General features: G+C 51.2%; 1 protein-coding gene across 1 annotated transcript in view; it reads right to left on the reverse strand.

Annotated features, from left to right (window-relative positions):
* Nucleotides 1-350: 350 nt before the first annotated feature.
* Nucleotides 351-16,659, reverse strand: part of LOC144490214 (PHD finger protein 23-like) — a 34,729-nt gene continuing 18,420 nt past the window's right edge. The window contains exons 5-6 of the mRNA XM_078208009.1: nucleotides 15,890-16,014; nucleotides 351-2,375 (exon numbers count right to left, since the gene is read on the reverse strand). Coding sequence (XP_078064135.1) covers nucleotides 2,238-2,375; nucleotides 15,890-16,014 — 263 coding nt within the window. The 3' untranslated portion in view covers nucleotides 351-2,237. The remainder of the gene's footprint in view (nucleotides 2,376-15,889; nucleotides 16,015-16,659) is intronic.

Genomic DNA, 16,659 nt, shown 5'->3' on the forward strand with positions numbered 1-16,659 from the left:
GTTAGGTGGATTGGCTGTGCTAAATTGTCCCTTAGTGTCCAAAGATCTGTAGGTTGAGTGGATTGGCCGTGCTAAATTGCCTCTTAGTGTCCAAAGATCTATAGGTTGAGTGGATTGGCCATGCAAAGTTGTCCCTTAGTGTCCAGAGATGAGTAGGTTGGGTGAATTGGCCATGCTAAATTGTCCCCAAGTGTCCAAAGATGTGTTGCCATGATGTAACCTGGTGTTGTGAGACTACTTACTGTGCCAAAGATGTGTAGCTTCGGGGGTGAAGAGGAATGTTCTCAGGTATCCCCTGGGGTACTTGTTGAACCTCAATCAACCAATATATAGACAGTGAAAGACAGTATATAGTTAAAGAACACAAAGGAATTTATTTGATAATGCATCCATCAGGAGAGAGACACAGTCACTGAGGGTATAATATTGCTGGGTAAAGTTATTATATTCTGAACATTTCAATATTCCACCCAGTCTCGTCAATCAGATTGGAGAACCCAATCACAATATTCAACATTATCACTGTGGTGAACCATCGGAACGTGTACTTCCTCAACGTGATTGACGAGTACTCACGATTCCCTTTTGCCATTCCCTGTTCAGACATGACCGCTGCCACAGTTATCAAAGCATTACGGGATCTTTTCACCCTGTTCGGTTACCCCAGCTATATCCACAGTGATAGGGGCTCGTCATTTATGAGTGACGACTTGAGGCAATACCTGCTCTCAAAAGGGATTGCCTCAAGTAGAACTACGAGTTACAACCCCAGGGGTAACGGGCAGGTTGAAAGAGAAAATGCTACAGTCTGGAAGGCTGTCTTACTGGCGTTGAGGTCTAAGGGTCTTCCAGTCTCCCGTTGGCAAGAGGTACTTTCTGATGCGCTCCATTCCATCCGGTCCCTCCTGTGTACGGCAACCAACGCTACTCCACATGAGAGGATGTTTTCCTTCCCTAGGAAGTCTTCCTCTGGGACCTCATTGCCGTCTTGGTTGATGTACTCAGGACCTGTCCTCCTGCGGCGGCATGTTAGGACCCGCAAGTCCGACCCTTTGGTTGAACAGGTCCATCTCCTCCACGCCAACCCTCAATATGCCTATGTGGCATATCCTGATGGGCAAGAGGACACAGTCTCTATTAGAGATCTGGCGCCTGCAGGGGACTTGGAAACCCCAGTCGCTCCCACACCCCTAGTTAGGGACCCCTTGACCTTTATCTCCCCTCCTGACACGGCGTGGGCAGTATCGGGACCACCACTTAATCCTCTTACTCCCGTGTACAGCTTGCCTGAGTCCAGGAGATTGTCGCCACCTCGAGGCGTGCTCGAGTCCAGCAGATTGTCGCCACCTCGTGGTCCACCTGTCCGTGAGGAACTGGAGGAGTCACTGGACACCGCCTTGGAGAGAGGGTCATCACGGTCACCAGAACCGGCGTCATCGCCAGTGTTGAGGAGGTCGCAGAGACGGTGCGGTCCTCCAATACGACTGAACTTGTGAATATATGGACAGTTCGTTCTGTTTTTTTTTGCCCCGCCGGCCTTTGTTTTAAAGGAGGGGTGAATGTGGTGAACCATAGATGGTCAGCACTATGGGTACTTGTAGATATGTTACTGTTGGGGTGTTCAACCTGTTGATATTGTTCTGTGGTACACTCCAGTTGGCTCCGCCTACCAGGGGAAGTATAAAGGTCACTGCACTGCCTGGTGATCCTTTAGTCTGGGATTGTATTGTATATAGTGTGCTCCATTCTTGTTAGTAATAAAAGCCTTTATTTCCCGGGTACGATCTAGCCTCCCGAGTGATTTAATCGCGCATCAATCACCTTAGTCAAATGGCTGTCCAGCATTTATTACCCATCCCTAGTTGCCTTTGGAGGGCAGTTGAGAGTCAACCACATTGACTCTTGGTGCGAGGCCCGAGATGTCACGGAGAAGCCTGAGGTGGTAGGCCCGAGATGTCACTGTGAAGCCTGCAATGCTAGGCCCGAGTTGTCACTGCAAAGCGTAGGCGGTAGGCCCGAGATGTCAACAAAGCCTGTGGTAGTCGGCTCAATAAGTCACTGTGAATCCTCAGATGGCAGGCCCGATGTCACTGTAAGGCCTGTTGTGGCAGGCCCAAGTTGTCACTGCAAAGCCTGCAATGCTAGGCCCGAGGTGTCAAAGTGAAGCCTGCGGTGCTAGGCCCAGCCCTCACACCACCTGGAGGGGGGGTCCCGGTCCTCGGCGGAGACCAGCACGGCTACCCTGTTCTGGAGACGCTCGGACAGGACTTCCCGTAGCTCGGCGAGGAAGCCTCGCTCCGTGTTGCTGTGTTCGCAGAGGGCGACGCTGGTTCCCATGGCAACGTCGTCCAAAACCTCGTGGTGCGACATTTCGCCTGGGGGAGGGAGATAGGTTAACCTGTGAGGGCGAAACATAGATATAGTGCAGGCTAAATTACCGCTGCCTCGCACCCCACGCTCGTGAAATCCAGCACCCCGCGCCCACCCGCTCGCCATGACTTACCCGTGAGGTAGAGATCAGCCTGGACTCCTCGGAGAACGCTCCCTCCTGACCCTGCACACAGGGCAACTGGAGACACCAGAGATTCTGTCATAAAATGCAAAGATGTTGCCCGTTTTACCTCTCACAGCATGACTCCTTCAGTTAAGGGTAAGATCCTGGCATGGATGGTTTTGGAGGTGGATGGATGCGATGGTTAGAGGCACGGACAGGCGGTTCTGCGGGCGCGAACGAGACTCCAGGATAGTAGTCTGCCTCCCTGGTGCCGGGGTACTGGATGTCTCCGAGAGGGTAGGAGCATATTAAAAAGGGAAGGTAATCAAACAGATGTAATTGTACACATTGGTGAAAATGACTTAGGTAGAAAGAGCAGGGGGGTCATACGAGAGCAATTCAGGGAGATGGGTGCTAGGCCAAAAAGTAAGGCCTCTCGGGTAGCAATCTCTGGACTGCTCCCAGTGCCTAGTGCTAGTGAGGCCAGGAACAGGGAGATTCTACAATTGAACATGTGGCTAAAGGACTGGTGCAGGAGGGATGGTTTCAAATTCATAGATCATTGGGAAGTCTTCAAGAGAGGATGGCACCTGTACGGAAAGGATGGGTTACACCTCAACTGGAAGGGCACAAATATCCTGGCTGGGAGTTTTGCTAGAGTGTTTCGGCAGGGTTTAAACTAGTGTGGCAGGGGTTGGGGATCAAAACAGTAGGTCAGTAAGTACTGAGGCTGGGGTCGAGCTGGGGGCCAGGGCAAGGCTAGCTAAGAAGAGCATTCTGGAGGGGGATGACCTGAGTGGGCCTGGAGGTCTGGAGTGCATCTGCTTCAATGCGAGGAGCGTAACGGGTAAGACAGACGAACTTAGAGCCTTGATGCTTACGTGGAATTTGGATGTGGTTGCGGTGACGGAGACTTGGTTAAATGAAGGACAAGACTGGCAGCTGAATATTCCGGGGTATAAGTGTTTTAGGCGAGACAGAGGAGGGGCTAAAAAAGGTGGGGGAGTAGCGGTATTAGTTAGGGAGCATATTACAGCGGTGCAGAGGGTGGACAATTTAACATAGAACATGGAAAGCCACAGCACAAACAGGCCCTTCGGCCCACAAGTTGCGCCGATCACATCCCCACCTCTAGGCCTATCTATAGCCCTCAATCCCATTAAATCCCATGTACTCATCCAGAAGTCTCTTAAAAGACCCCAACGAGTTTGCCTCCACCACCACCGACGTCAGCCGATTCCACTCACCCACCACCCTCTGAGTGAAAAACTTACCCCTGACATCTCCTCTGTACCTACCCCCCAGCACCTTAAACCTGTGTCCTCTCGTAGCAACCATTTCAGCCCTTGGAAATAGCCTCTGAGAGTCTACCCTATCCAGACCTCTCAACATCTTGTAAACCTCTATCAGGTCACCTCTCATCCTTCGTCTCTCCAGGGAGAAGAGACCAAGCTCCCTCAACCTATCCTCATAAGGCATGCCCCCCAATCCAGGCAACATCCTTGTAAATCTCCTCTGCACCCTTTCAATGGCTTCAACATCTTTCCTGTAATGAGGTGACCAGAACTGCGCGCAGTACTCCAAGTGGGGTCTAACCAGGGTCCTATAAAGCTGCAGCATTATCTCCCGACTCCTAAACTCAATCCCTCGATTAATGAAGGCCAGTACGCCGTACGCCTTCTTGACCGCATCCTTCACCTGCGAGGCCGATTTAAGAGTCCTATGGACCCGGACCCCAAGGTCCTTCTGATCCTCTACACTGCTAAGAATGGTACCCTTCATATTATACTGCTGCTTCATCCCATTGGATCTGCCAAAATGGATCACCACACACTTATCCGGGTTGAAGTCCATCTGCCACTTCTCCGCCCAGTCTTGCATTCTATCTATGTCTCGCTGCAACTTCTGACATCCCTCCAAACTATCCACAACACCACCTACCTTGGTGTCGTCAGCAAACTTACCAACCCATCCCTCCACTTCCTCATCCAGGTCATTTATGAAAATGACAAACAGCAAGGGTCCCAGAACAGATCCCTGGGGCACTCCACTGGTCACTGACCTCCATGCAGAGAAAGACCCCTCCACAGCCACTCTCTGTCTTCTGCAGGCAAGCCAGTTCTGGATCCACAAGGCAACAGCCCCTTGGATCCCATGCCCTCTCACTTTCTCAAGAAGTCTTGCATGGGGGACCTTATCGAACGCCTTGCTGAAGTCCATATAGACCACATCCACCGCTCTTCCTTCGTCAATGTGTTTGGTCACATTTTCAAAGAACTCAACCAGGCTCGTAAGGCACGACCTGCCCTTGACAAAGCCGTGCTGACTACTTTTGATCATACTAAACTTCTCTAGATGATCATAAATCCTGTCTCTCAGGATCCTCTCCATCAACTTACCAACCACTGAGGTTAGACTCACCAGTCGGTAATTTCCCGGGCTGTCCCTGTTCCCTTTCTTGAATATAGGGACCACATCTGCAATCCTCCAATCCTCCGGAACCTCTCCCGTCTCCATCGACGATGCAAAGATCATCGCCAAAGGCTCCGCAATCTCCTCCTTCGCCTCCCACAGTAACCTGGGGTACATCCCATCCGGTCCCGGCGACTTACCAACCTTGATGCCATTCAATAGTTCCAACACATCCTCTTTCTTTATGTCCACATGCTCGATCCTTTCTGTCCACCGCAAACCAGCAGTACAACCACCCAGATCCCTTTCCACCGTGAATACCGAGGTAAAGTATTCATTAAGCAGCTCCGCCATTTCTAACGGTTCCGCACAAACTTTTCTCCCTTCACCTTTTAAGGGTCCTATGCCTTCACATCTCATCCTTTTACTCTTGACATATTTGTAGAAAGCCTTGGGATTCTCCTTAATCTTACCCGCCAAGGCCTTCTCATGACCCCTTCTCGCTCTCCTAATTTCCTTCTTAAGCTCCTTCCTACATCCCGTATACTCCTCTAAATCCTTAACACCTCCTAGCTCTCTGAACCTTCTGTACGCCTCTCTTTTCTTATTCACCAGGTTCATCACAACCTTCGTGCACCACGGTTCCCGTACCCTACCAACACCCCCTGTCTCATCGGAAATTTAGAGGGGTCATGTAATGAGTCGCTGTGGGTGGAGCTCAGAAACAGGAAAGGTGCAATCACTATGCTGGGGGTGTACTACAGGCCACCCAACAGCACACAGGAAGTGGAAGAACGGATATGTCAGGAGATTCTGGATATGTGCAGAAAAAATAGGGTTGTTGTAGTGGGAGACTTCAATTTCCCTGGTATAGACTGGAAAGTGCTCAGGGCTGGGGGTCTGGACGGGGAGGAATTTGTAAAATGCGTACTGGAAGGTTCTTTGGAACAGTATGTAGATAGCCCGACTAGAGAGGGGGCTATACTGGACCTAGTTCTGGGAAATGAGCCCGGTCGGGTCGTCAAAGTTTCGGTAGGGGAACATGTGGCAAATAGTGACCACAACTCTGTTAACTTTAGGATAGTAATGGACAAGGATGAGTGCTGTCCTACGGGCAGGGTGCTAAATTGGGGGAAGGCTAACTATAGCCGGATTAGGCAGGAATTGGTGGATGTTGATTGGGAGAGGCTGTTCGGGGGTAAGTCCACGTCTGGCATGTGGGAGTCTTTTAAGGAACAGTTGTTAGGGCTGCAGGATAGGCATGTGTCTGTAAAAAGGAAGGATAGGAAAGGTAGGATTCGAGAGCCGTGGATAACCAGGGAAATTGAGGATCTGATCAAAAAGAAAAGGGAGGCGTACGTTAGGTCCAGGCAACTGAAAACAGATGGAGCTCTGGAGGAATACAGAGAGAGTAGGAAAGAACTCAAACGGGGAGTTAGAAGGGCAAAAAGAGGTCACGGAATGTTCTTGGCAGACAGGATTAAGGAGAATCCTAAGGCATTTTATTCATATGTTAGGAACAAAAGAGTTGTCAGGGAAAAAGTCAGACCTCTCAGGGACAATGGAGGAGAATTATGCTTAGAACCCAAGGGAATAGGGGAGATCCTAAATGAATACTTTGCATCGGTATTCACAAAGCAGAGGAACTTGTTGACTGGGAGTGTCTCAGAGGGAGGTGTTGACCCGTTAGAGAGAATCTCCATTATAAGGGAGGAAGTGTTAGGTTTTTTAGGTAACATTAAAACTGACAAACCCCCAGGGCCTGATGGCATCTATCCTAGACTGCTCAGGGAGACAAGAGAAGTAATTGCTGGGCCTCTGACGGAAATCTTTGTCGCTTCTTTGGACACGGGTGAGGTCCCTGAGGATTGGAGGATAGCGAATGTGGTACCGTTGTTTAAGAAGGGTAGCAGGGATAACCCGGGTAATTATAGGCCGGTGAGCTTGACGTCCGTGGTAGGGACGTTGTTGGAGAGGATTCTTAGAGACAGGATGTATGTACATTTAGAACGGAACAATCTCATTAGTGACAGACAGCATGGTTTTGTAAGAGGGAGGTCGTGCCTTACAAATTTGGTGGAGTTTTTTGAGGAAGCGACAAAAACGGTTGACGAAGGAAGGGCCGTGGATGTCGTCTATATGGATTTCAGTAAGGCATTTGACAAAGTCCCTCATCGCAGGTTGGTTAAGAAGGTTAAGGCTCATGGGATACAAGGAGAGGTGGCTAGATGGGTAGAGAACACAGGAGACAGAGGGTAGCAGTCGAAGGGTCTTTTTCCGGCTGGAGGTCTGTGACCAGTGGTGTTCCGCAGGGCTCTGTACTGGGACCTCTGCTATTTGTGATATATATAAATGATTTGGAAGAAGGTGTAACTGGTGTAATCAGCAAGTTTGCGGATGGCACGAAGATGGCTGGACTTGCGGATAGCGATGAACATTGTCGGACAATACAGCAGGATATAGATAGGCTGGAAAATTGGGCAGAGAAATGGCAGATGGAATTTAATCCAGATGAATGCGAAGTGATGCATTTTGGAAGAACTAATGTATGGGGGAGCTGTACAATAAATGGCAGAGCCATCAAAAGTATAGAAACACAGAGGGACCTAGGTGTGCAAGTCCACAAATCCTTGAAGGTGGCAGCACAGGTGGAGAAGGTGGTGAAGAAGGCATATGGTATGCTTGCCTTTATAGGATGGGGTATAGAGTATAAAAGCTGGAGTCTGATGTTGCAGCTGTATAGAACGCTGGTTAGGCCACATTTGGAGTACTGCGTCCAGTTCTGGTCGCCGCACTACCAGAAGGACGTGGAGGCTTTAGAGAGAGTGCAGAGAAGGTTTACCAGGATGTTGCCTGGTATGGAGGGTCTTAGCTATGAGGAGAGATGGATGGATTCCTGATCGGTAAGGGAATTAAGGGTTATGGGGATCAGGCGGGTAAGTGGTACTGATCCACGTCAGATCAGCCATGATCTTATTGAATGGCGGGGCAGGCTCGAGGGGCTAGATGGCCTACTCCTGCTCCTATTTCTTGTGTTCTTATGTTCTTATGAGAGATTGGGTAAACTGGGCTTGTTCTCCCTGGAAAGACGGAGAATGAGGGGAGACCGAATAGAGGTGTACAAAACTATGAAGGGTATAGAAAGGGTGAACAGTGGGAAGCTTTTTCCCAGGTCGGAGGTGACGATCACGAGGGGTCGCGGGCTCAAGGTGAGAGGGTCGAGGTATAACTCAGATATCAGAGGGACGTTTTTTACACAGAGTGGTGGGGGCCTGGAATGCGCTGCCAAGTAGGGTGGTGGAGGCAGACACGCTGGCATCGTTTAAGACTTACCGGGATAGTCACACGAGCAGCCTGGGAATGGAGGGATACAAATGAATGATCTAGTTGGACCAAGGAGCGGCACAGGCTTGGAGGGCCGAAGGGCCTGTTTCCTGTGCTGTACTGTTCTTTGTTTATGGATACAGGATTGGCTGACTGGCAGAAGACAGAGAGTGGGGATAAAGGGGTCTTTCTCAGGATGGCAGCTGGTGACTAGTGGTGTGCCTCAGGGGTCAGTGCTGGGACCACAACTTTTCACATTATACATTAACGATTTGGAGGAAGGAACTGAAGGCACTGTTGCTAAGTTTGCAGATGATACGAAGATATGTAGAGGGACAGGTAGTATTGAGGAAGCAGGGGGGCTGCAGAAAGACTTGGACAGGTTAGGAGAGTGGGCAAAGAAGTGGCAGATGGAATGCAATGTGGAAAAGTGTGAGGTTATGGCACTTTGGGAGGAGGAATGGAGGCTTAGACTATTCTCTAAATGGGGAAATGCTTAGGAAATCAGAAACACAAAGGGACTTGGGAGTCATTGTTCAAGATTCTCTTAAGGTTAACGTGCAGGTTCAGTCGGCAGTTAGGAAGACAAATGCAATGTTAGCATTCATGTCGAGAGGGCTAGAATACAAGAGCAGGGATGGACTTCTGAGGCTGTATAAGGCTCTGGTCAGACTCCATTTGGAGTATTGTGAGCAGTTTTGACCCGTACCTAAGGAAGGATGTGCTGGCCTTGGAAAGGGTCCAGAGGAGGTTCACAAGAATGATCCCTGGAATGAAGAGCTTGTCGTATGAGGAATGATTGAGGATTCTGAGTCTGTACTCGATGGAGTTTAGATGAGGGGGGATCTTATTGAAACTTACAGGATACTGTGAGGCCTGGATTGGGTGGACGCGGAGAAGATGTTTCCGCTAGTAGGAAAAACTAGAACCAGAGGGTGAGTTTGAGTTTAAGTCTCTATGAGATCCCCCCTCATTCGTCTGAACTCCAGCGAAAACAATCCTAACCGAGTCAATCTCTCCTCACGCATCAGTCCCGCCATCCCCAGTTGCCCCAGGTAATGGCCCCCGCTGCTCAGGGTTACTGACAGTGGGCGGAACCAGCCAATTCTCAGTGGCGATGAGGGAGGAGTTTGAACCTCGGGGAGAGGGAACAACAGTCGGCTGGAGGACCCTTTGGGGGGATGGCGGCAGGGAGGAGAAGATCTTGTGTCTCCTTTAAGCTCAGAGGAGAACCCGTTTCCCATTCTTCTCCTGAGTCGTACGGTTCATGGAAACATAGAAAGAGGAGGAGGAGGCCATTCGGCCCTCCCAGCCTGCTCCACCATTCATTTGATTATAGCTGATCATCAAATTCAATATCCTGATTTCACCCCCATATCCCTTTAGCCCCAAGAGCGATATCCAATTCCTTCTTGAAATCACACAATGTTTTGGCCTCAGCTACTTTCTGTGGGAGTGAATTCCACACATTCACCACCTTCTGGGTGAAGACATTTCTCTTCACCTCAGTCCTGAAACATGATTCACTTTGGAAGCAAAAACAAGGCGGCAGATTACTACCTGAATGGCTGTAAACTGGGAGAGGGGAGTGTGCAGAGGGACCTGGGTGTCCTTGTGCACCAGTCGCTGAAGGTAAGCGTGCAGGTGCAGCAGGCGGTAAAGAAGGCAAATGGTATGTTGGTCTTCATTGCGAGAGGTTTCGAGTACAGGAGCAGGGATGTGTTGTTGCAATGATACACGGCCTTGGTGAGGCCACACCGAGAGTATTGTGCGCAGTTTTGGTCTCCTTTTCTGAGGAAGGATGTTCTTGCTCTCGAGGGAGCGCAGCGAAGGTTTACCAGGCTGATTCCGGGGACTGATGTATGAGGAGAGATTGACGAGGTTAGGATTGTTTTCAATGGAGTTCAGAAGAATGAGGAGGGGGATCTCATTGAGACTTATAAAATTCTAACAGGACGAGACAGGGTAGATACAGGGAGGATGTTCCCGATGGTGGGGGGGGAGTCCAGAACCAGGGGGTCACAGTCTGAGGATTCAGGGTGGACCATTTAGGACGGAGGTGAGGAGACATTTCTTCACCCAAAGAGTGGTGAGCCTGTGGAATTCATTACCACAGGAAGTAGTTGATGCCAAAACATTGAATGTATTTAAGAGGCGGCTGCATATGGACAGCACAGTGGCACAGTGGTCAGCACTGCTGCCTCACAGCGTCAGGGACCTGGGTTCGATTCCCGGCTTGGGTCACTGTCTGTGTGGAGTTTGCACATTCTCCCCGTGTGTGCTCTGGTTTCCTCCCACAGTCTAAAGATGTGCTGGTTAGGTGGATGGGCTACACTAAATTGCCCCTGAGTGTCAAGGGGACTAACGAGGGCAAATGTATGGGGAGAGGGTCTGGGTGGGATTATGGTTGGTGCAAACTCGATGGGCCAAATGGCCTCTTTCTGCACTGTCGATTCCATGATATAGCACTTTGGGGGGAATGGGATCAAAGGTTATGGGGAGAAAGCAGGATGAGGCTATTGAGTTGGATGATCAGCCATGATGGTGATGAGTGCCTCGAAGGGCCGAGTGGCCTCCTCCTGCTCCTATCGTCTAAGTTTACCCCTCATCCTCAAACTATGACGCAACTACGGAGTGGGAATTGGGACGTTCCTACCAGCAACGGGAAAGGAAAGTGGAGGGGGCTCGAGGTGTGGAGAAATGAGAAGGGGACTTTCCCCTGGGCTGGTCACCGTTACATAGAAACATAGAAAAACTACAGCACAAAACAGGCCCTTTGGCCCCACAAGTTGTGCCGAACATATCCCTACCTTTTAGGCCGACCTATAACCCTCCATCCTATTAAGCTCCATGTACTCATCCAGGAGTCTCTTAAAAGCCCCTATTGAGTTTGCCTCCACCACCACTGACGGCAGCCGATTCCACTCGCCCACCACCCTCTGTGTGAAAACTTACCCCTAACATTTCCCCTGTACCTACCCCCCAGCACCTTAAACCTGTGTCCTCTCGTAGCAGCCATTTCCACCCTGGGAGTCCACCCGATCTATGCCTCTCAACATCTTATATACCTCTATTAGAGATCACTAATAGACACAAGATCAATAATAGACACATGACTAATACCTCTATGAGGTCCCCTCTCATCCTACGTCTCTCCAAGGAGAAATGACCGAGCTCCCTCAGCCTATCCTCATAAGGCATGCCACTCAATCCAGGCAACATCCTTGTAAATCGCCTCTGCACCCTTTCAATCTTTTCCACATCCTTCCTGTAATGAGGCGACCAGAACTGAGCACAGTACTCCAAGTGGGGTCTGACGAGGGTCTTATATAGCTGCATCATTATCCCCGGACTCCTAAACTCAATCCCTCGATTGATAAAGGCCAGCACACCATACGCCTTCTTAACCACCTCCTCCACCTGCGGGGCCGATTTTAGAGTCCTGTGGACCCGGACCCCAAGGTCCTTCTGATCCTCTTCAGTACTAAGAGTCTTTCCCTTTATATTGTACTCCTTCATCCCATTTGACCTGCCAAAATGGACCACTACGCATTTATCTGGGTTGAAGTCCATCTGCCACTTCTCCGCCCAGTCTTGCATCCCATCTATGTCCCTCTGTAACTTCTGACATCCCTCCAGACTATCCACAACCCCACCAACCTTTGTGTCATCGGCAAACTTATCAACCCATCCCTCCGCTTCCTCATCCAGGTCATTTATGAAAATGACAAACAGCAAGTGTCCCAGAACAGATCCCTGGGGCACACCACTGGTGACCGACCTCCATTTAGAAAAAGACCCATCTATACCCACTCTCTGCCTCCTTTGGGCAAGCCAGTTCTGGATCCACAGGGCAGCAGCCCCTTGGATCCCATGCCCTCTCATCTTTTCTAGAAGCCTTGCATGGGGGACCTTATCGAACGCCTTGCTAAAATCCATATAAACCACATCTACCGCTTTCCCTTCGTCAATGTGTTGAGTCACATTTTCGAGGAACTCCACCAGGCCCGTAAGGCACGATCTGCCTTTGACAAAGCCATGCTGAGTATTCTTGAGCATACTAAACCTCTCTCAATGCTCATAAATCTTGTCCCTCACGATCTTCTCCATCAGCTTACCAACCACTGAGGTTAGACTCACTGTGCAAGATGGCTTCACATTAAACAGCGAGGGGCTACCTCTTACAAAGAGCATGAGGACAAACAACAGGTACACGCAACCGTTACAAAAAAAGTGTTTATTTTCTTCCAAAAAAAAAATTGGTGAATTACTTGTCCACGTCACCCCCACTTTGGGAAAACACTTATTTACACCAGCACGTTTGCAAAAAAAACCTTCTGTTTCCGTCCACGTTCCAGGCAGACACTCCACCTTTGGACAAAAACTGGGGTTCCTCCCCACACTGCATTCAGCATCTAACATGGGGGGGCGGCAAGGGCTGCCAGCAAAAAGGTGTCTGCAATCCCTCTCTGCCTCCATCCCATTTCCCCGGAGGTTCATTGCTGGGGCAGGGGGAGGGGAGAGGGAGAAACGGGACCGGCTGCTACTCAAGCAAGTGATCCTTCTCCCTATGTGCCCCCCTCCATTGGGGGGCAATGGTGGGGGGGGGGGGGAGTGAGTCAATACTTTTGGCACCATGTGCCAAAAGTATTGACTCACTCCCCCCCCCCCCCCCCCCACCCGCTCCTTAGCCCTGTGATGTCCGGATGAACCCCAACAACACCACCTCCTCGTGGTCGGTGTACGTCGGGCAGTACGAGTGGCGGAACTGATTCCGGGTGGCGCCAGCGCACACGCACAACGTGGCCCCTTTAAACCTGCAACACACCCCCGCCGCTTACTACACCCAGAACCGGAACCCCCAAAAACTCAGAACGCTACATTCAAGTCATCAGTACAGCAAGAAAAAAAAAAAACAGGGCAGACCAGTTCAATATATAATCTCCCCCCCCCCAACACCCTCCCCGTCCACGATAGCACCGTGGTAGCAGTATACTAGCTGGCTGCGTGTCTACACCGCTCAGTGCCGGATTTAGGCAGAAGCTAAACAAGCTACAGCTTAGGGCCTCACAATATTTCAGAAGGTTTACAACGAGAGCGCCAGCTTGAAGAGCAACTCAAACAAATGACCAAAATCTCTGAGAGAGGTCAAGGCAGCCAAATGATAAATATGTAATCAGCCAATGCACTCGTCTGAAAATAATTTGTACTTTTCACTTTAAACACCTTGCTATTAAATAATTAAAAGGCTATAATTATATGTTTTCAATTTTGTTGTGGCGACCCAGGGTCCTGTTTTGGTCCGCGCCTTTGAGAGACCTTTTGGTGCAACTTTTTAGCAAGGGGGCCTCCATATAAGCTTCATATCGCTGAGGGCCTCAGCAAGTCTAAATCTGGCACTGACACCGCTGGGAGTTCGCTGCGGGAGTGACTAACCCCCCCCCCCCCCCTTATTCTGCACAGGCACGAGGTTTAAATATTTACAAGATGTGCATCGCGGCAATTTCGACAGTCACCCTTTCGGATCGCTGAAGCTTGCCGAGTCCTGAGTAATTGAACATTTCTTTTTTAAAAAAAGTGATTGGCTTCTAACCCGCTTTCAAGTTGCCACCCCGTTACCTGGACTGCTGCCCGCCACACAGGAATGGACAGTGGAATGTCTGATCCCTCTACTCCCCCCCCTCCCCAACCCAAAGGCACAGCCAGATGGAAGTATATTCGACAGAATTGTCGCACGGTGCTGGACATTAGAACAAGCAGAGTGTGTGGACAATCCCACCTCCAGCACTGGGTAAACGCCACAGATGTTAATCACCCGCCACCATCTCACCCCAAAGTAGATTTAACGCGTGTCGGTCTGTGCCAGTCTGTGCCCTGCATGTCGGTCTGTGCCAGTCTGTGCCCTGCATGTCGGTCTGTGCCAGTCTGTGCCCTGCATGTCGGTCTGTGCCAGTCTGTGCCCTGCATGTCGGTCTGTGCCAGTCTGTGCCCTGCATGTCGGTCTGTGCCAGTCTGTGCCCTGCACGTCGGTCTGTGCCTGCATGTCGGTCTGTGCCAGTCTGTGGGTCTGTGCCCTGCATGTCGGTCTGTGCCAGTCTGTGCCCTGCATGTCGGTCTGTGCCAGTCTGTGCCTGCATGTCGGTCTGTGCCAGTCTGTGCCCTGCATGTCGGTCTGTGCCAGTCTGTGGGTCTGTGCCCTGCATGTCGGTCTGTGCCAGTCTGTGCCCTGCATGTCGGTCTGTGCCAGTCTGTGCCTGCATGTCGGTCTGTGCCAGTCTGTGCCTGCATGTCGGTCTGTGCCAGTCTGTGCCTGCATGTCGGTCTGTGCCAGTCTGTGCCCTGCATGTCGGTCTGTGCCAGTCTGTGCCCTGCACGTCAGTCTGTGCCAGCGTGTCGGCCAATGCCAGTCTGTGCCCTGCATGTCGGTCTGTGCCAGTACGTCGGTCTGTGCCAGTCTGTGCCCTGCATGTCGGTCTGTGCCAGTCTGTGCCTGCATGTCGGTCTGTGCCCTGCATGTCAGTCTGTGCCAGTCTGTGCCTTGCACGTCGGTCTGTGCCAGTCTGTGCCCTGCATGTCGGTCTGTGCCAGTCTGTGCCCTGCATGTCGGTCTGTGCCAGTCTGTGCCCTGCACGTCGGTCTCTGCCAGTCCGTGCCCTGCATGTCGGTCTGTGCCAGTCTGTGCCCTGCATGTCGGTCTGTGCCAGTCTGTGCCCTGCATGTCGGTCTGTGCCAGTCTCCCCCCCCCCACCCGCACAAAATTCAAGGCGTCTTTAAGAACAGAGTTTTGCAAAACTGAAAAGCAAAGAAAAATGTTCATAAAATTGTTGCGGGGGATGATTTATTCGATGAGCAGTTCCGTCTTCCCGTGGCTTGTTGACTTGAAGGTTTCCAACAAGGTGCCATCAGTCTCTCCCCTGTGTGTTGGGACGAACCACACGGCTTGCGGTCTGGCCAAGTGGCCGCGTCCATCTGAATCCCCTCCACCTCCGAACCAGGGGGGTGGGGAAGAAGAGGTGGTCGGGGAGGTTCCCTGTGCTGATAGACCCTTCATATTAAAAAAAACCAACAGGTGGACCCATTTCTCTCAAACGAAAGTCAATCCTTCTTTCTTTTGTCTGTTTGCTGCTTTGCGAGGGCGCTCTGAGAGTTCCTCGGGGTGGGTGTGGGAGGAAGAAGGTGGGGGTAGGGGGGGGTTGTGTGTGTGGAGGCCACTTCTCCGACCCCTCACCAAGTTGGGTAAACTCCCGGACAGCGAGCGGATTCCGTCCATGTGGGGCCAGAGGCAGCAGAGAGGCCCCGAGCTGGCTGCAACTCGCTCTGTAACAGGAACCTTCTTTCACATTCAGCCACCTCTTTACGCGGTGAACAGTTCCCAGGCCGACCCCCCCTCCCCCTTTTATTTTCCCCCTGCCCCCCGCGTCGTCTTTCGCCACTTTCCAGTTCTCTCCTCGTTACTCCTGCGCTTTCGTCCCCCACCCTTTTACCCCCACCCTCTCCCCCCCCCGGCACCGAGTCTTTTCAATATGTTGTTTTTTTTCCCCTCAGGCCTCGCTCCGACAGAGTCACGGACACGAGCCGCTGGATTCAGGGGACTTTCTTCCCACCCGGGTTTGGCTTCTTCCCCTCCCGGCACCTCTGGCAGAAAAAGACGTCAGGCACCTTGGACTTGCGGATCTTGGCGCAGGACAGGTGGATCCAGGTGTTGCACTGGTTGCACTCGATCATGGGCCGACCCGCAAAGGGCTTCTGGCAGTAGCACGTCACCAGGCCCCAGGAGTCATCGTCTGCAGAGAGAGATAAACACGGCAGGAGCCGGCAATGTCAGTTCCCCAGTCAAAACAGAAAGCCCTCCCCTCCCACGCCCATCCCTCCAATGCTCCCCTCGCTTCCCCCCCCACCTCCCCAAAACACAACCCTCGGCAAGCAGCCATTCATAGAAACATAGAAAAACTACAGCACAAAACTACGGCCCCACAAGTTGTGCCGAACACATCCCTACCTTCTAGACCTACCTATAACCCTCCATCCTATTAAGTCCCATGTACTCATCCAGGAGTCTCTTAAAAGACCCTATTGAGTTCGCCTCCACCACCACTGACGGCAGCCGATTCCACTCGCCCACCACCCTCTGTGTGAAAAACCTCCCCCTAACATTTCCCCTGTACCTACCCCCCAGCACCTTAAACCTGTGTCCTCTTGTAGCGGCCATTTCCACCCTGGGAAAAAGCCTCAGAGAGTCCACCCGATCTATGCCTCTCAACATCTTATACACCTCTATTAAGTCTCCTCTCATCCTACGTCTCTCCAAAGAGAAAAGACGAGTGGGAATGGAGGGATTCCACTTCATTTCCCAGAGATGTGTAGCTGCTGGAATTGGACTGGGGTAAACACAGTAAGAAGTCTCACAACACCAGGTTAAAGTCCCAACA

The sequence above is a fragment of the Mustelus asterias genome, unplaced genomic scaffold, assembly GCF_964213995.1.
Source record: "Mustelus asterias unplaced genomic scaffold, sMusAst1.hap1.1 HAP1_SCAFFOLD_3023, whole genome shotgun sequence".
NCBI lineage: Eukaryota > Metazoa > Chordata > Chondrichthyes > Carcharhiniformes > Triakidae > Mustelus > Mustelus asterias.